Source organism: Chanodichthys erythropterus, chromosome 23 (assembly GCF_024489055.1).
Source record: "Chanodichthys erythropterus isolate Z2021 chromosome 23, ASM2448905v1, whole genome shotgun sequence".
Classification (NCBI taxonomy): Eukaryota; Metazoa; Chordata; class Actinopteri; order Cypriniformes; family Xenocyprididae; genus Chanodichthys; species Chanodichthys erythropterus.
In genome coordinates, this window is record NC_090243.1 from 20,238,220 (window position 1) to 20,258,990 (window position 20,771).

General features: G+C 38.2%; 1 protein-coding gene and 1 long non-coding RNA gene across 3 annotated transcripts in view; both read right to left on the bottom strand.

Annotated features, from left to right (window-relative positions):
* Nucleotides 1-20,771, bottom strand: part of LOC137014248 (uncharacterized) — a 439,549-nt gene that overhangs the window by 250,065 nt on the left and 168,713 nt on the right. The gene's annotated exons all lie outside the window — the stretch shown is intronic.
* Nucleotides 1-20,771, bottom strand: part of LOC137014416 (uncharacterized) — a 55,173-nt gene that overhangs the window by 12,157 nt on the left and 22,245 nt on the right. The window contains exon 5 of the mRNA XM_067378722.1: nt 938-2,194. Within this exon, the coding sequence (XP_067234823.1) occupies nt 938-2,194 (1,257 nt within the window). The remainder of the gene's footprint in view (nt 1-937; nt 2,195-20,771) is intronic.

Here is a 20,771-nt window from a genome sequence, read left to right on the forward strand (position 1 = left end):
TAACACTGAACAACAACTTTTTAAACATGTAAGTCCCCTCCAAATATTGTAAATATGTGAAATGTATCACCTTTTATCAGAAGGTTAGTAGATTTCCCACTACAGGTGGTCATGCTGTTTTTAAATGCTCCCTGTGAGCTAAACAAAAAAATGTATGAACAAAGTCAATATACCTAAATATTCGCAACAAACACCCTTTCAACATGAAACCAAGAAATGAGACCCAAACTTTCTTGCCTCTCACATGTTTGTATCACCTTAAATACCTTAAAAAGCTAAAAAATGTCATGGATGAACTGAAGGTTTCTTCATATGGCCCCTAGGTGGCGATGCTTATTAAAACAAATACAAACATGCCCTATTCTGTCAACATATTGTTTACTTAAACTTAATTTAATTTAGCAGATCATTTTATCCAAAGAAAGCTTTATTTAAAAAATGATTACTATTACACTTACAGTTAATGATAAAATTGCTGTAGACCTCCCGAAGGATATGTTTATAACATTAGTTACATTTGGATCCTCTTATCAGATTTTACATTAAGACCAGCTAGCTTTTTTTTTTTATGCTGATCTTAGGTGGTTTATGCTGGTTTGGTGCAGATCTTGCTTAGATCACAGACCAGCATAGCCACGCTTTAAATAATAAAATAAAATAAAACCTGAAAAAAAGATGACCTTTTCAGATTTTTGAGCTGCATTCAAATTAAGATGACAAGTTTTGAATCCAGGTCCCCCTGCGTGATAAATTACAATTTTACAACTATACTTATGCAACTTAACAATTCTTGACAACTACGTTTTTTTAAAAAAGGACCATAGGTGAATGCTCCTCTGCTGATAGTGACCAGCCTCTAAAGAACGACATATTCTGGTGCTCTTTTCAACAGGGTTTGACAAACTTATGCATTTTATTAGTTTATTTGAAAAAATACTTTTTTATGTATCCCAGAGATCCATGTTTTTCTCCTGCTTTCTTCTTGATGTCTTCCAGTGTTTTGGCCTTATCTGTCTCATTTATTTCCTTCAGCTTCTCAATCAGAAAATCAATGTGCAGAAGTGTGAACAGAGAATCAGCACTGAGTGAGATCATCTCCAGTTTTTCCACACAGTGAAAAGTATCAAACACCAGCTTTATTTTCTCTTTCTCTAATTCTCGCAGATCTTCTTCCAGCATCTTGACCAAAGACACACCTTTTCCAATTATGCCTTCATATTTCTTCTTTAAATCTTCATATGTCCTCTTCTCCTTCTTTGTCTTTGTTACATATATTTTTGCTTCTTTGACATGTTTGCTGTAGTGGCATTTATTTGTGCACACTGTACAGTGATTATTTTTCATCACACTGCACCAGGAGAGAAGGGTGAACCACCAGCAGTCTGGATAATGACAGTTCTCCTCACAGACGGTGCAGCACATCGCCACACTGGCTACAAAAGGATCAATATCAACCTTCTCTTTGTAGGGAACCTCAACTTCATACTCAAAGTTTTTATTTTCTTCTACATCTTTCTTGTTCTTCTCCAGAGCTTCTTGAGTTTGTTTCAGCTCATTTTGCTTTAGTTCTGTCGTTTGAACATGTGATTGTAGATTATTGATATTTGCCTCCAACTGCTTCCGTTTCTGCAACACTTCTTGTGTCATCTTCAGGGATTTTGGTTGTATTGTGTCAAGAAACTTGAACAATTGTGCCATTCCTTTAAAACTGCGATCCCATGATTGATTCAGCCTCGGTTCACGTTCTGTATCATCTTCATCATCATCTTCATCAGCAGCTTCTGACTGACAGTTGTCAAACAGGAAATACACTGGCTTCTTCTTGTCATTCTCTGCACACTTGATTTTAGCCTCTTTTACAGCCGTCAGGGCATTTTTAGGAGGAGCTCCAGTCGAGTGTGTGAAGAGCAGGACAATGTTTTCAGCAATATCTCTTCCAAATAAAGACTGAACAGCATCAAATATGTATATTTGTCTGTCAGAGAGTCGAATTTGATGTGCCATAATCACCAGACACACTGCATGTAATTCATGAATCTCTTTTTCAGATGTACTTAAACTAAGCAAACTCTCAGCGATCTCTTTATCTTTATCAATTCCATGAGTGCCTCCATATCCTGGAGTGTCGATGATTGTTAAATCAATTGGACTCTCTTGTGGATAAAACTCATAAACAGTGATGATGGAGGTCTGACTGTGAACTGATGATGGGTCACTCTGATCATCTGTGATCTCAAACCAAACCTTGTCTTCTCTCTGAACACCCAACATGTAGTTGATCATCACATTGATCAGGGTTGTTTTTCCTGCTCCTGTTTCTCCCACCATCAGAATGGTTTTATGGGGTTTGTCGTTGTCTCTCTCCCCAAACGTCATTATTTTATATGGTTTAGATTTATTAGAAGGTTCTGTCCTCAGTGTCAGACGGTATCGAGTAGGAGTATCATCCTTAATTACAGTACTTTGCTTAATGATATTGTCCAATTCTGGTCGTAAACTAGTCATATTTTACTGTAATGTAAGGGGGAAAAAAAAGCTTTATGAATGCAAAAATATATGACAAAAGTATGCATCTATGCCTTTCAATATTATTTGGTAAACATTCTAGATGAAATGTTTCTACTGTATATAATTTTAGCAAATGTTCTTTACATAAATCATAGTTAATTGGTAAAGTGTGCACTCACTATTAGCACTGTGATTTACAAGTAAAATGGGTAGCAGTAATCCTACACTGTAGAAGAATCAGAGGAGGCAGACGTTAATTCTGAAAGACAGTAAAAACAGTTTTGCAAACATAATTTATATTGTTAAAAAAGAAGATATCCATTTTCTTCTCAAATAATATTCTGTATTCAATAATAAGGCCTACAGAAGAGTGAATTTAACTTACAGTGTTCCTGGTTTGTAACAGTGATTCTTTATCCGACTCACTTCAGGAAGTTTGAGACAGGAAGATCTACAGGTGTATTTATACTGAGCCAAAGCCTATTTTTCATCACATGATTTGGAAGAAACTGTCAAAGCATTTGCTTCAACAGAAGGTTTTGAATATGCAATTTCTAAAGAAAACATATAGATGTAAAACACAACATGATGTATCATCAGAGTGAAGCTGTGGAGTGAACCGTTGAAATGATTTTAGGGGCCCACATGTCCAGGGGTCCTCAAATTCAAGATTTTATTTTTAAAGCAGTAAAAGACAGAGGGGAATGTTGGAAACAATTTACATTATTAGTAATCAGGCAAATATAACATTACAGATGTACATCAGTAGGTTCTGGTTAATGTGACGTGACAGTAAGTGGATTGTGTTCTGAAAGATTATTTTAGATAAAATTTCCACAAAACTTGTTCTGGTTACTCTTCTTAAATGTATATTAGTGAACCATTGTTTTGAATATCAGAATAACTTTGCTTAAAAATATCTATTCTTTACAGAAAGAATTGTTTAGGCCCAATTACATTTCTTGAAGATCAAGTGATTTACAAGAAAGTTACAAATTTTATTTGCCTTTATTGAAGGATCACATAAACTTTACATAAAAGGCAGCTCTACATGTTCATGCAGAAGTATCACTTCTGTTCATTATTCTAGTCTTACACAAGCATGTGGTGAAACAGGACTGGTTTTTCTACTTTCACAGTGTGAACTGCACAGTGTCAACATGATACAGAGGTACTGTAAAAGCTGGGGAAAAATGTATGTAAGAAATACTGCAGATAACTATAACCTGCAAACAACTTGACCAGAAAGTGCATTTATAATGTGAAATGTATTCTCTGAAAGGCTTGTAATACTGAAATACTGCTGGAGAACAAAATATAAAGACTGGGAAGGGATCAGCAGTTGACAGAAGCCATTTATTTCCACAGAAGGAAAGTAATAATGAATGGGTAACACTTTACATTAAGGTTCCCTTTGTAAAGGGTTTATAAAGGTGTTTGTTAATGAGTAATACGTCATTTACAAATGCATTATAAATCATTAATAATGCAGTTATAACTGCATGAATAAAAAGGCGACTTTAATGCAATACCTGCCAAATAGTGAGCCGTTTTTAACTCACATGTTATAAATGCTTAATAAATGTATTTATTAACATATTTAACTTAAAACCAGATTTCTGGTTTATTTTATGATGCAGCAAAAATTGACTATCATAATTAGACTGAAGGTTGTTGTATTTGTGCTTTCTTATTAATATCTCATGACTGCCACTTGTCTTACTATGTTGCTTACCAGAAGTTTTTGTCTTACCCATGATACTCTCCAAAAAGGTCATGATGCCTCTCCACAGCAGTGTATAAAAACAAAATTATTGTTTTTTTAAAGACAAAATTCCAACTTTATTTTGAAAATAAAACAAACTATAATAACCATAACTTGATTAGATATTAAAGTCAGCGTGAACCGGAAGTTGCAAACGACTCTTCTCCAGTGTTGTGACGTATTTCCAAGTGAAACAGAATATTGAATAGAGGGCAGAGTTTTACTTTAGTGCTCCTCCTTTCCATCTCTCGCACTCCTCCTCTCCATATCTCACTCATAGCAGACGAACGGTTGCAGAAGAGTGCTTTACACGTTTTCAACCCAAGCCGTCAAACTGACGTTATCAGAGAAGGAACGCCATTCCAGACCAGAAGTAACTTTTCAGATTTTGATTAAAGATTACTGCGGCAAACAAGTTTTTTCTGTGTTTTAACTTGCACGGATTCATTGTTCACCACAAGACCAGTAATATGACCAGTAATAATATTAATGTAAAGTGAAAACCTGTGAACCATTTATTAATGAGTTATGAACATTAACAACCTATGAAAAGGAACCTTAATGTAAAGTGAAAACCTGTGAACCATTTATTAATGAGTTACAAATATTAATAACCTGTGAAAGTGAACCTTAATGTAGTGTGCATCGTGTTTATTAAAGCAGACGCAGATCTCTTTTGTTTTTTTCCTGGTGACATATTTTATTGTTGAAATATTAATAAGCAATTAATAATTATTCTTGATATCATGATAAAGGATACTGTAACTTTGTGGGAGTGCCAGAGCGGTTATTTATTTAATATAAAAAGCTAACACCGCGAATAAACATAATATACAAACTAACACAGGGATTATAATATAAACACTTGAAAAACATAGTCTGCGATGTCACTTCAGTTAGCTTACCCATCAAATCAGTAACTTTAAACACAAATTTTACTTTAGAGCATGTCGGAACAGTGCTGGTGCACATTCAAGCTCAAACTGGTGCGCAACGTTTTGCTACGTTTTCCGGGTTGAACGACATGTTTCCTGGAAATGGTCTGCAACGGTGTGCAACGGGTTTGAGATACGTTTTCTCTTGTTTGGTGGGTGTGTCAGAAATGTCAGCCCAATCAGCGGCAAGATGTATATAAACCACGCGGTATTAAAGAGACAGCTCGCACAATGGGTAATGTAACATAAAATACTATAGGACTACTTATATATGTTGCTATTGTATTGTGATGTGACACTTTAATAAACTTTTCTATAATCAGAGGAGTATAGCTGGTAAATATTACAATATCATATATATAGCACAACAACAGTGATCAGCAATATTGATAAGCCTAATACTCACAATAAAAATATAGATCAACACAGTCTCGGAGGTAAGAAGTGGATTATTCTTCATCTGAAATGTTTGTCTTTTCCTGAGATGCAAGGCAAGTGTTGTATCACAATAATTAGAAGTTTCCACAAATCCCTTCACTCGATTGGGATGTTCTCTTTTATTCTGGACGGCAGGGGCAGTGACAGTAACATCGAGCGCATTTTGTAGTATTAAACAAGTATTTATAACTTATAGTATTTATTACTTATAGTATTTACTTATAGTATTTACTTAGAAGTATTTATATTTATATTTGTATATTTTTAATCAGGCTCCGAAAATTATTCAAAAAGAACACAAAGAATGGTCTCCTCAGCTGCCATAGTTGCAACTCTTGCGTCATCACAACAGGGTGTTCAACGCACCTCCGTTTCCGTTTAAAAAACGTTTTGCAACGTTTTGTCGGGGCTGAACTTTTTTTTTTTTTTTTTTTTACAGCTAAAGTTTTTTTTTTTTTTTTTTTTTTTGAACAAAAAGAATTTAACAACCACAAATGGCCTGGTACAAAATAGGAAATTTCTTAAGACAACAGGCAAGCATCCGACAAAGAACAAATGATTATATACATATTAAAAAAAAAAAAAAAAAAAAAAAAAAACACTAAGGGTTCTCTGCAAGATTGAGATCCTCTATCAAATTATAGAGGATTACAGCATTCTTTTTCTTCATTAATTTCAAAGATAAGAAGAAATTACACAATTCCTTATGAAATATGAAAAAGTTTGGTAGTGTTTTCAAAAATCTGTTTTTATGCAAGAAAAATTTTCCAAGAATAATAAATGTGTTAATTGCCAAGTCATATGTTTCTTCTTCCATAAACATACCAAATATAACATTTTCTTTTGTTAATACAGGTAAATTTTCAACTTTTGGATATAACCAGTAATGCATATCCTCCCAAAAGGCACAGGCATAGTTACAGTCATAGAAAAGATGTTCTGTTGTTTCGATCTGATCATCACAAAAAGAGCAGTTGTTAACATCAAGACCAAATCGACATCTTAACAACTCTCTGGAAGGATATATACTATTAATAATTTTAAAGTGTACTTCCTTTGCTTTTGATGTAACTGGGTATTTAAGGTATTTCGATCTTAAGACCTTAACTTCAGCTTTAGAAAAGTTTTGAGAAATTGAAAGTTTATTTGAAGAAAAGGGATATAATTCCTTAACAAATGCTTTTCTAATTGTGATATTAGGTAAATTTATATTAGTGAGAGAAACTCCATTCACCAAAAGCTTAGGAAGAGAAGGGGTTACATTACATTGAGATAAATTGAGAGACCAGTGAATTATAGATTGTGGAATTGCATTGATGATAGTATTATATTGTTTCCTGTCAGTTAAATTAAATCTTGAACAAAATATCTCAAAAGAAATAATTCCAGTATTATCTAATATATGCATCACAGACCATATTCCTTTCTCCCACCAATTTTTGTAAAATAAAGACTTATTTCTAAAAATCACATATCTACAATTCCACAAAGGGATATTGTGAGGACTAAAGTTATGCTTGTAGATCAATTTCCAATAAAGTAAAACCTGTTGATGAAACAATGACAATTTAACAGGGAGTCTTTTAAGGTCATAATCGCATCTAAGGAGAAAATTGATTCCTCCTAATTTCATAAAAATTTGACTGGGGATATGAAACCAAAAGCTATTTTCATTTTTCAAAAAAGATCTTAACCAATTCGTTTTAATAGTTCCATTAATACACTCAATGTCGATGGCTTTTAGGCCTCCTTCTTCATAATCTTTGACCAAAATTCCTTTTCTAATGTAGTGTGTTTTTCTTTTCCAAATAAAATTAAAATTAGCTTGGTTTATAGCTTTTATTACATTTTTAGAAAAGGAAATTGAGTAAGCAGGGTAGATAAGTCTAGAGATGCATTCCATTTTAGTGAGAAAAATTCGGCCAATAATAGAAATATCTCTTTGAGACCACAAATTTAAATAGGATTTGCACTTCTCTAGATTATTCCAAATGTTAAGATTATTAAGTGAGGTGTTATCCTTCGTAATGTGTATCCCTAGGTATTTAACAGTATCTTTTATAGGAATATTGTAAAAAGTTGATAGAGGGGAATTATGAATTGGTAATAATTCACATTTTTTAAGATTTAATTTCAAGCCAGATGCCTTAGAGAAAAGCTCTACAGTTTGAAGAATTTTAGGAACTTGGTTAATGTTTTTCATAAAAATGGTTGTGTCATCGGCCAGCTGACTGATGACTAATTGTTTGCCAAAAACTGATAATTTTTCAAAATCAGAGTTTTTAATAAGAATGGCAAGCATTTCCGCTGCAGCGATAAAAAGCAGAGGAGAGATAGGACAACCTTGTTTAATTCCTTTATCAATTGAAAATCTTGATGTTGTACCCTGTGGTAAAATAATAGTGCTATTAGTGTCTTTATAAATTAACTTAACCATATTAATGAAGTTTTCTCCTAATCCAAATAATTGTAATGTACGAAACATAAAATTGTGTTCAACTGTGTCAAAAGCTTTAAAGAAATCTAAAAACAAAATAAAACCTTCATCTTCAATCAAAGAATTATAATCCAGTAAATCAAGTACAAGATGTATATTATTGTGAATCGAGCGCCCCTTTAAAAAGCCTGATTGTGTCTCTGAAATGATCTGTGAAATACCAGTTTTAAGTCTGTTGGCGTAAATATGAGTTAAGATTTTATAGTCATTATTAAGCAGGGTTATAGGTCTAAGATTGTCTATTAATTTAGGATTTTTCCCAGGTTTGGGGATGAGAGTGATAATTCCTTGCTTCATAGAAGGTGGAAGAATATGAGAAACAGATATTTCTTTTAACATACGAAAAATAGGGTCTTTAATGTACTCCCAAAAATGTCTATAAAAGTTACTTGTTAATCCATCTGAACCGGGCAATTTGTCTAATGATAAACATTTCATGGCTTTTTCCACTTCATCCACTGTGATATCTGCATCACACACATTTTTAAAACTCTCATCTACTTTGGGGATCCAATCTTTAATACAATCAAAGAAAGCATCAGCATCTGTGTGTGAATAAGAGGAGGAGTAAAGTTTACTATAAAAACAGTAAATCTCCCTAGAAATCTTATTAGGATCAGTACATTCTTGATTATTGATTAAAAGAGCCTTAACACCATTACGCTCCTGTCTCTTTTTCTCTAGTCTACAAAAATACGCTGAACTCCTTTCTGTCACGGGAAATAACGAGGGATGCAAGTGCAAGTCAAAATATCTCATTTATTTGAGCTTCACGCCAGAAAGTCAGATGACAAACACACAGACAGCAGGAGAGCGGCGACACAGGGACCTTGGTGGACCGCGGTGAGATGATCGTGGTGAAGTCCGTGGGAGTGAATCAGAAGTGAAGAATCCAACGATGAAACAGTAATCCAGAGTGAAGACACGACGAAACAACTCCAAATGGAAGCACACACGAGGAAACCAGGAAACAGAACAGGGAACTCCAACAACGATCTGACAAACACGAGACGAAAGACAAGGAAATAAATAGGCAGTCCAGATTGAACACAGCTGCCGCTGATCTGCAATCAGCGGCGACGCCCACATGAAACAATTAACGTGACAGCACAACATAAACACAGACCACAGAACGAGACTGCGGATCTTCAACCGTGACAGTACCCCCCCTCCTAGGAACGCCTCTCGGCGTTCCCAGGAGCACCTACCTGCCGATTGTAGTCATCGATAAGGGAGTGATCCAGGATGTCCCTCGCAGGAACCCAACTTCTCTCCTCCGGACCGTAACCTTCCCAGTCCACCAAGTACTGAAATCCGCGTCCCCTCCTTCTCGAGTCCAGAATGCGATTAACCGAATAGGTGGGTTCCCCGTCTACGAGACGCGGTGGTGGAGGAACCGGGGTAGGCGGATTAATGTGTGAATGAAACACAGGTTTGATTTTAGACACATGGAAGGCGGGATGAATTCTCCTGTACGCTGGAGGAAGTTTAAGTCGGACTGCCACCGGACTAATGATCTTGGTGACAGGAAATGGGCCAATGAATTTGGGAGCAAGTTTATTGGAGACGGAGCGGAGAGGAATGTTCTTGGTAGAAAGCCACACTTTTTGACCCACGACGTATACGGGAGGCTTCGACCGGTGGCGATCAGCCTTAGCCTTGGTGCGCGCCCCCACTTGGAGAAGAGTCTCACGGGCTCTCGTCCAAGTGCGGTGACACCTCTGGACGAAGGCGTGAGCGGAGGGGACCGCGACTTCGGATTCCAGACTGGGAAAAATAGGTGGCTGGTAACCTAAACTACATTCAAATGGTGAGAGGCCCGTGGAAGACACTGGTAACGAATTATGTGCGTACTCAATCATAGAGAGTTGCTGGCTCCAGGAGGAAGGATTCTTGGAAACCATACATCGCAACATTCTTTCCAAATCTTGGTTAGCTCTCTCGGTTTGACCATTGGACTGGGGATGGAACCCAGAAGAAAGACTAACAGTCGCCCCCAGCAACTTACAAAACTCTTGCCAAAATTTGGACACAAATTGGGGCCCCCTGTCAGAGACCACATCCATCGGGAGGCCATGTAACCGAAAGACGTGATCAACGACAGTTACCGCTGTCTCCTTAGCAGAGGGTAATTTAGGTAAAGGGATGAAATGCGCCGCCTTCGAGAACCGGTCCACCACGGTCAAAACAACCGTGTTCCCCTGGGAGGGTGGGAGGGCGGTGACAAAATCTAGCGCGATGTGGGACCAGGGTCTCGAAGGGACAGACAGCGGTTGGAGCAACCCATCTGGGGGACGATTGGAGGTCTTACCAGTGGCACAAATCGCGCAAGCCAAAACAAAACGGCGAATGTCACGAGCCATGGCAGGCCACCAGAATCGTTGCTTGACCAAAAAACCGGTGCGATTAACCCCTGGATGACAGGCTACGTTGGAACAATGCCCCCACTTGATAACACTGGACCTTAACCTCTCCGGCACAAATAAACGGTTCGGTGGGCATCCGGGCGGAGGCGTTACCCCTTCTAAGGCCGACTTGACCTTCGATTCGACCTCCCATGTCAGAGTGGAGACCACTAATGTCTCAGGAAGAATACACTCGGGAGTAGACGGGCGTTCGGAAGGATCAAAAATACGAGAAAGAGAATCGGGTTTGATGTTTTTAGAACCCGGGCGGTACGAGAGAGAAAAATCAAAACGTCCGAAAAAAAGTGCCCACCGAGCTTGCCTGGAGTTTAGTCTTTTAGCCGTTCTGATATACTCTAAGTTCTTATGGTCAGTCCAAACAATGAAAGGTACCCCGAACCCTCCAACCAATGACGCCATTCTTCCAACGCTAACTTGACTGCCAGCAACTCTCTGTTACCAATGTCATAATTGCGTTCGGCTGGAGATAAACGATGAGAAAAAAACGCGCAGGGGTGGATCTTCTCGTCTGAAGGAGATCGCTGGGATAGAACTGCACCTACCCCCACCTCTGACGCATCGACCTCCACCACGAACTGAAGTGAAGGATCAGGGGCAATGAGGATGGGACCCGAAACAAAGCGGTCTTTCAGTTTGGCGAATGCAGCCTCAGCTGCATCGGACCACCTGAACGCCGTTCTGGGGGAGGTCAAGGCTGTCAGAGGCGCGGCTAGTTGGCTGAAGTTGCGAATGAACCGCCGGTAAAAATTAGCGAAGCCCAGAAACCTCTGTAGGGCCTTACGGGAATCCGGGCTTGGCCAATCCACCACAGCCTTAACCTTGTCAGGATCCATGCGAATTCCCTCAGACGAGACGATGTACCCTAGGAAAGAAACAGACTGTGCATGAAAATCGCATTTCTCCGCCTTGACAAAAAGCCCATTCTCTAGCAGCCGCTGAAGCACTCGTCGGACGTGTTGAACATGTTCCTGGAGAGACGAGGAGAAAATCAATATGTCGTCCAGGTAGACATATATGAACTGGTCTACCATGTCTCTCAACACGTCATTGACGAGTGCCTGGAAGACCGCCGGGGAGTTGGAAAGCCCGAAGGGCATGACCAAGTATTCAAAGTGCCCCCTGGGGGTGTTAAAAGCGGTCTTCCATTCATCCCCCTCCCTAATGCGGACCAAATGATAAGCGTTCCTTAAATCCAATTTCGTGAAGACGGACGCTCCTTGCAACCTCTCGAAGGCTGAAGACATCAACGGCAAAGGATAAGTATTCTTTACCGTGATGTTATTCAACCCCGGTAATCAATGCAAGGTCGCAAGGAACCATCCTTCTTTCCAACAAAAAAGAACCCCGCCCCCGCCGGAGAAGAGGAAGGGCGAATGAACTTAGCTGCTAGAGAATCAGAAATATATTTCTCCATGGCCTCCCTCTCGGGAACGGACAGAGAGTACAACTTGCCTTTAGGCGGAGACTTACCGGGAACTAAATCTATAGCACAGTCATAGGGACGATGCGGAGGAAGAGAAGCAGCTCGGGACTTACTGAACACTTCCTTCAGGTCTAGATACTCCGCGGGCACGTTTGACAGATCCGCAGCCTTTTCCTGTAACACAGAAGCAGACACAGAAGAACAAGCAGACACAAGACAAGACTTATGACACTGAGTGCTCCATTCCAAGACAGTGTGCTGACGCCAGTCCACCTTGGGGTTGTGTTGTGTGAGCCAGGGGTGTCCGAGAACAATGGGGGCCAGGGGTGAATCCATGAGAAGGAATGGAATAGACTCAGTATGATTGCCAGAAGTGATGAGGGTAATGGATGTGGTGGTGAGTGTTATGTTGGGTAGATCCTGGCCATTGAGAGCGTTGACGGAAATCGGTCTCGTGAGAGGAATGATGGGTAACTGAAAGCGATGTGCAAACTGTGTGTCCATGAAATTACCTTCAGCCCCCGAATCCAGTAGAGCGTGACAGGTGAGCGTGTGTGTGGCCCACCTCAGTCTAACCGGGAGAAGAGTGGATGGTGAGGACTTTTCAGCGGAGATCCCACCCGATAGTAGCCTCAACGTTACTACCGGGCTCGATCTTTTACCGGGCAGTTGTTCAAGAAGTGCCCAGCCCCTCCACAGTAAATGCACAGTCCTTGGGATCTCCGCCGCTCTCTCTCCTCCCGGGAAAGCCGAGCTCTCCCCACCTGCATGGGTTCCGGATCGAAAGCGGGACCGACCGTGTCTCTGTTGTTGACTCCTCGAGCCTCTGCACCCCGGGATGCGAAGACGGAACGAGGAAGATTCTCCAGACGGTTGATACGGGCATCCACCCGTAGTGCAAGATCAATCAGTCCATTAAGACTCTGAGGTAAATCCAAAACGTAGATCTCCTTTTGTACACGGTCGGCCAACCCATGCAGGAAGACGTCCCACTGCGCCTCCTCGTTCCAGTTGCACTCCGCCGCCAGTGTTCGGAACTCGATGGAATAATCCGCTACCGTGCGATCTCCTTGCTTGAGTCCCGTCAAACGTCGGGCTGCGTCCTTTCCTGTGACCGCACGGTCAAACACTCTCTTCATTTCGGCGGCAAGTGTCTGGAACGAGGAACAGCAAGGATCTTGATTCTCCCACACCGCCGTTCCCCACAAAGCTGCCTGCCCGGTGAGCAAGGTTAACACAAACGCCACCTTGGACTCCTCCCTTTCGAAGGTGCGTGGCTGCAGAGAAAAATACAGTGAACACTTGTTCAGAAAGGCTCTGCAAAAACTCGGCTCACCGGCATATGTCTGAGGTGTAGGTAAGCGTGGTTCAGGTTGATCTCCTTGCGGGGGTTGTGGTGGGGGAACGGGCGGTGTGGGCGGCGCAGCGGGACCTCGAAGTTCTTGTAGCTGTTGGGAGAGCTCGGACACCTGTGTCACCAATGCCTGCACGGCGCGTCCGGTAGAGGAAATGCTCTCCTGCTGTTGATCCATCCGTGCAATGCTGTGGTTGATAAACTCCGTTAATGCTGCTGAACTTGCTGCATCCATGTTGTTGGTCAGATCGTTCTGTCACGGGAAATAACGAGGGATGCAAGTGCAAGTCAAAATATCTCATTTATTTGAGCTTCACGCCAGAAAGTCAGATGACAAACACACAGACAGCAGGAGAGCGGCGACACAGGGACCTTGGTGGACCGCGGTGAGATGATCGTGGTGAAGTCCGTGGGAGTGAATCAGAAGTGAAGAATCCAACGATGAAACAGTAATCCAGAGTGAAGACACGACGAAACAACTCCAAATGGAAGCACACACGAGGAAACCAGGAAACAGAACAGGGAACTCCAACAACGATCTGACAAACACGAGACGAAAGACAAGGAAATAAATAGGCAGTCCAGATTGAACACAGCTGCCGCTGATCTGCAATCAGCGGCGACGCCCACATGAAACAATTAACGTGACAGCACAACATAAACACAGACCACAGAACGAGACTGCGGATCTTCAACTGTGACACTTTCGCCCTCCTCTATCCACTTTGCCCTCGATCTTATATATGCTCCTTTGGCTTTATCAACATAAATGTTATCCAGTGATGACTGTAGAAGAAGAAGTCTTTGTTTGTCATCAGCTGTTAAAAGGGTTTTAATGCAAATATTATTTATTTCGTTAATTATTTCCAATTCTTTTTTTTCCCTATTTCTGCTTAATAATTTACCATAAAATATGGAGATCTGACGTACCTTGTATTTTATATATTCCCATTTTTCTCTATACGTTTTAAGAGTTGAATCACCAATTATGTTGTTAATTGTAGCTATGATTTTTTCACAAAATGGTTCACTATTTAACAAATTTGAATTAAATTTCCAGTATCCTTTTCTCCTCTGATATGATTCAATGGGTTTAAGAGTAAGTTTAATCAGGCAATGGTCAGTTAGAGGTGCGGCAGAAACTGTTGAGCTTGACTCCAGACAAGAATTAAACTCGGAGACTAACCAGAAATCTATTCTGGATTTGCATGAACCATCTGGCCTAAACCAAGTAAAACCTTGAGTATTAGGGTTTTTAGTGCGCCATACATCTATCAGTTTAAACACATTACAAAACTCAAGCAAAATGGGATTATAATGATGACTCAGATATTTTGAAGGACATCTATCAAGCCATTCGTCTATCACCATATTAAAATCCCCTCCAAAAATAAGGTCTGCAGTAGGATACCTCTGAGATAAGTCTTTTACTACCCTTGTAACCTGATCAATTAGAGTTCTGTTTTGGTTATGACTATTGAATCCATATATATTTCCTAAAATCAAAAAGTTTTCCTCCATTTCAAAAACACAGATTATCCAATGACCACAGGTATCCCTAACAGTTGTTAAAACCTTCCCAGAAAAATTGTATAAAAGTATAGCAACACCTGCTGACCTATTTGAGCCATGAGAAAAAAATATTTTATCACCCCATTGGTTTGACCAGAATTTTTCATCTAAATCAACAGAATGGGTTTCCTGAAGAAGAAAACACTGAGCTCTTTCATTTTTACAAAAAAGGAAAATTGACTTTCTTTTAACAAAATCTCTTAGACCCCTAGTGTTAAGTGAAACAAAAGAAAACATCTGATTATGAGAAAACATAAAAAAGAAATAACAAATAACAATAGAACAAAATTAGTGTAGCGAGTTTTTTTCCCTCTCTTTTTAGAGTTAAGCACAAACCCCTTTCAAACATTAAATGCAGGTAGATTGAGTTTTTTCTTTTCACTATTTTCCCCCCTTTTTCTCTTTTACACTTAAGAAACTAACTTAGTCTACTCAAACTTAAAGAAAATTAGTTAAAAGCTTATTCAACCATATGAACGTTTCCCCCTGTAGACCTTATAACGTATAGCCTTGATATTTAACTGGGAAAAAAAAGGATTTTAAAGTGCTGCTGCAGACAATAAGGGAATAATTTTCCCCCTATCCTCCAATTTAATTGAAAACAATCTTTTATACAACTTTAAGGTTGGAGGAAAAACTATTAACGTACAGACTTTGAAGTTTCGAACCTGTTAGAGTGAGAGGTGACCTGCTTAGGCCCGAAACACAGTCTAATCCATAGCAACCCTTTTACCGTTGATGTAGCCCACATGTCCCTTGTAGTAAACGTTCTGTCCTGCTGCCCTGGCTTGCTCCATCTTCGGCCATGCAGCGGCGCGAGCTTCACGGTCAGCTTTACAAAAGTCTTGTTTGAAATGAATCCCCAAGTCTTTGCAGAGCCTCGAATTTTTCGATAGCTTCCAGAAGGAATCCCTGTGGAATCGCATGGTGAATTGGATTATAGTTTGACGATCTCTCCCTTCTTCTTTTCTCCCGATGCGGTGAACAGAATCAACGATCGATTCCATCGACGTCTCCCATTGTGGCGCTAACTTGGACAGGATGCTCATGACAACGTCTCGGGTATTTTCGTCAACTCTTTCTTTCAGACCGTGTATTTTTAGATTCCAGCGCCTTTTGTAACGTTCTAACTCCGTGACCCTTTCTTTCAACTCCTCATTTTCCTTTACGAGACTAGGCATTACTTTTTCCATGTCTCGTATCTTGACTTTACATTCTTTGATTTCAGTAGCATTCAGTTCTACTAGTCTGGTGATATTAGCTACCATGACCGAGTTTTCTCTTAGCTGATCGCCAAAAGTGTCAATTTTAGAAGTTAGCTTTTCTATAGCATCAACAAGAGATGCGTTTGAAGCTTCAGAAGAATCCTGTGAGGACTTAACTTTAGAGGGTGGGGCAGAACTTTTAGTTGGAGTAGCAGGGGAAGTTTTTCTTTTGGTCCCGATACTGGCTGCAACATCCATCGGCGTCGGGTAAGTATGGTCCATGTTAGCTTGGCCTGAGGCTGTGGCCAATCTAGGTTCGGACTTCCCACTCGGCATGCTCGGCCAAAACTTCAAATAAACTTCAAAAATTGTGTTGTTTAATGCGTCAAGTGCTTATTGAAATGCGTGTGAACTTAAATACTCAATCACCTTAAGCTTTAAAGTAAATTTCAGGGCATGTAAACGAGAGCTTAAAAAGTGCTGCTTGCCTGGACCGCCATCTTGCCGCCTTCGTCGGGGCTGAACTGAACGCAGCCCTGGTAACTGCATGACTTCTTCTCATGATAGTGGCAAGGCTTTATTGGATGCTCACTAGCGCCAACTCCTGTCACACGCCAGAACACGCATGCTTAGTGATGTAACCCTGAAAGAGTATATAAGTATACAGAGTATATAAGTATATAAAGAGTATATATAAAGAGTATATATTAGTATAGCCTAATATATTATTGTCATGTCTAGTTTTCTATAACTTTCTTCATAATAAAAAAAATGCTTCATCTGAATCCTGCTCCCTGACTGCTCTTTACACCAAATGTGACAATAATGTATAATGAGCAATGCATTCTTCTTCTATTTATAATTATTATTATTATTATTATTATTATTATTATAATACGCAGTAGTAGTAGGCTATATACTTTATTATTCTCTTTCGGGTTCTCATCACTATGCGTGTTGATTCTGGCGTGTGACAGGAGTTGGCGCTAGTGAGCATTCAATAAAACCTTGCCACTTTTGAGAAGAAGTTACACAGTACTGTTCCAACATGCGTTGAAGGGAATTTGTGTTTACTGATTTGATGGGTAAGCTAACTGAGGTGAAATCGCAGACTTTGTTTTTCTAGTGTTTATATTATATTAGTAATCGCTGTGTTAGTTTGTAGTTATCTTAAACAAATAACCGCTCCGGCGCACCCGCGCATGTACTGTACGGATGACCAAAGCCAAATAACGTACTCAAGTTACAGTGGCCTTTATCATATCAGAAATATCTATTAAATGCATATTAATATGCTGCTAATGTTCTGTAATGGTGCATTAGGTCATTGATTTAAGGATCTACACAACTGTTAATTAAAAAAAATACATATTTAGGTGCCTTTATTCAGCTTGTATCAAATATGTTTGGCTTATAGGTGTGATGTTTATTATCTTTTCTGAATACTTGATTGTTTCTCTGAATGTTTTAATTTAAGTTTACCTGCATAAGCCACTTTTCATGAGAAGTCATGCTCTGTAACTTTGTGCTGTAAAAGATTTTTTATTTTTTTCAAGTTTAAAGTTGTGTTTACTGAGACATTCATCAAAAATTAAATATTTCATCTGAAAAAGATATTATCTTCTGTGTACATTAATAATTAATAAATACATGATTAACGTGTGTTCACACTACATTAAGGTTCACTTTAATAGGTAATTAATGTTTATAACTCATTAAATGAGTTTCACTTTACATTAATGTTCCCTTTCATAGGTTGTTAATGTTCATAACTCATTAATAAATGGTTCACAGGTTTTCACTTTACATTAAGGTTCACTTTCATAGGTTATTCATGTTCATAACTCATTAATAAATGGTTCACAGGTTTTCACTTTACATTAAGGTTCCTTTTCATAGGTTGTTAATGTTCATAACTCATTAATAAATGGTTCACAGGTTTCCACTTTACATTAAGGTTCACTTTCATAGGTTGTTAATGTTCATAACTCATTAATAAATGGTTAACAGGTTTTCACTTTACATTAATAAATGGTTAACAGGTTTTCACTTTACATTAAGGTTCACTTTCATAGGTTATTCATGTTCATAACTCATTAATAAATGGTTCACAGGTTTTCACTTTACATTAAGGTTCCTTTTCATAGGTTGTTAATGTTCATAACTCATTAATAAATGGTTCACAGGTTTTCACTTTACATTAAGGTTCCTTTTCATAGGTTGTTAATGTTCATAACTCATTAATAAATGGTTAACAGGTTTCCACTTTACATTAATTTTCCCTTTCATAGGTTGTTAATGTTCATAACTCATTAATAAATGGTTCACAGGTTTTCACTTTACATTAAGGTTCCTTTTCATAGGTTGTTAATGTTCATAACTCATTAATAAATGGTTAACAGGTTTCCACTTTACATTAAGGTTCCTTTTCATAGGTTGTTAATGTTCATAACTCATTAATAAATGGTTAACAGGTTTCCACTTTACATTAATTTTCCCTTTCATAGGTTGTTAATGTTCATAACTCATTAATAAATGGTTCACAGGTTTTCACTTTACATTAAGGTTCCTTTTCATAGGTTGTTAATGTTCATAACTCATTAATAAATGGTTAACAGGTTTCCACTTTACATTAAGGTTCCTTTTCATAGGTTGTTAATGTTCATAACTCATTAATAAATGGTTCACAGGTTTCCACTTTACATTAATGTTCCCTTTCATAGGTTGTTAATGTTCATAACTCATTAATAAATGGTTCACAGGTTTCCACTTTACATTAAGGTTCCTTTTCATAGGTTGTTAAAGTTCATAACTCATTAATAAATGGTTCACAGGTTTCCACTTTACATTAATGTTCCCTTTCATAGGTTGTTAATGTTCATAACTCATTAATAAATGGTTAACAGGTTTCCACTTTACATTAATGTTCCCTTTCATAGGTTGTTAAAGTTCATAACTCATTAATAAATGGTTAACAGGTTTCCACTTTACATTAAGGTTCCTTTTCATATGTTGTTAATTTTCATAACTCATTAATAAATGGTTCACAGGTTTCCACTTTACATTAATGTTCCCTTTCATATGTTGTTAATGTTCATAACTCATTAATAAATGGTTCACAGGTTTCCACTTTACATTAATGTTCCCTTTCATATGTTGTTAATGTTCATAACTCATTAATAAATGGTTCACAGGTTTCCACTTTACATTAATGTTCCCTTTCATATGTTGTTAATGTTCATAACTCATTAATAAATGGTTCACAGGTTTTCACTTTACATTATTATTATTGCTGGTCATATTACTGGTCTTGTGGTGAACAATGAATCCGTGCAAGTTAAAACACAGAAAAAACTTGTTTGCCGCAGTAATCTTTAATCAAAATCTGAAAAGTTACTTCTGGTCTGGAATGGCGTTCCTTCTCTGATAATGTCAGTTTGACGGCTTGGGTTGAAAACGTGTAAACCACTCTTCTGCAACCGTTCGTCTGCTATGAGTGAGATATGGAGAGGAGGAGTGCGAGAGATGGAAAGGAGGAGCACTAAAGTAAAACTCTGCACTCTATTCAATATTCTGTTTCACTTGGAAATACGTCACAACACTGGAGAAGAGTCGTTTGCAACTTCCGGTTCACGCAGACTTTAATATCTAATCAAGTTATGGTTATTATCGTTTGTTTTATTTTCAAAATAAAGTTGGAATTTTGTCTTTAAAAAACAATAATTTTGTTTTTATACACTGCTGTGGAGAGGCATCATGACCTTTTTGGAGAGTATCATGGGTAAGACAAAAACTTCTGGTAAGCAACATAGTAAGACAAGTGGCAGTCATGAGATATTAATAAGAAAGCACAAATACAACAACCTTCAGTCTAATTATGATAGTCAATTTTTGCTGCATCATAAAATAAACCAGAAATCTGGTTTTGAGTTAAATATGTTAATAAATACATTTATTAAGCATTTATAACATGTGAGTTAAAAACGGCTCACTATTTGGCAGGTATTGCATTAAAGTCGCCTTTTTATTCATGCAGTTATAACTGCATTATTAATGATTTATAATGCATTTGTAAATGACTTATTACTCATTAACAAACACCTTTATAAACCCTTTACAAAGGGAAACTTAATGTAAAGTGTTACCAAAATGTCTTCTTTTGTGTTCAACAGAAGAAAGAATGCAAAAGATTTTTCTGAGTAATCTCTGCTTTGCAACTTCGCTAAGTCTTTAGTGATGCTCACTTTCAGTTAGAAGTTGCCCTATTTGCAGGTTCAATTGTAATTTTAATCACTCAGCCTCTAGGTGGCGGTATTTACAAATGCAATTTAACAATGCCTTGCAGTTTGTGAGAGTTGATTAGAAAGTGTTCATCCTGTCTTTGCTCCTGCATTGACCGTTTTCTGTTTATTTTTAATCACCAGTGTTGATTAATACAAAAAGTATCTTTAGAGAAACATTTAACTGATGCATACCTGAAAATGATCTATCATATGGTGATTATAGGAACCTAAATACCTGGAAACTATTACAGACACTTATTTGTGGCCTAAACACTATTATTAGGGTATGTGTTTCAAGGGAAATTTTTCAGAGCCTCCCAAACAGAACTTTGGTTGTGAGTTTTAGGTGAGTTTTAGGAACAGAA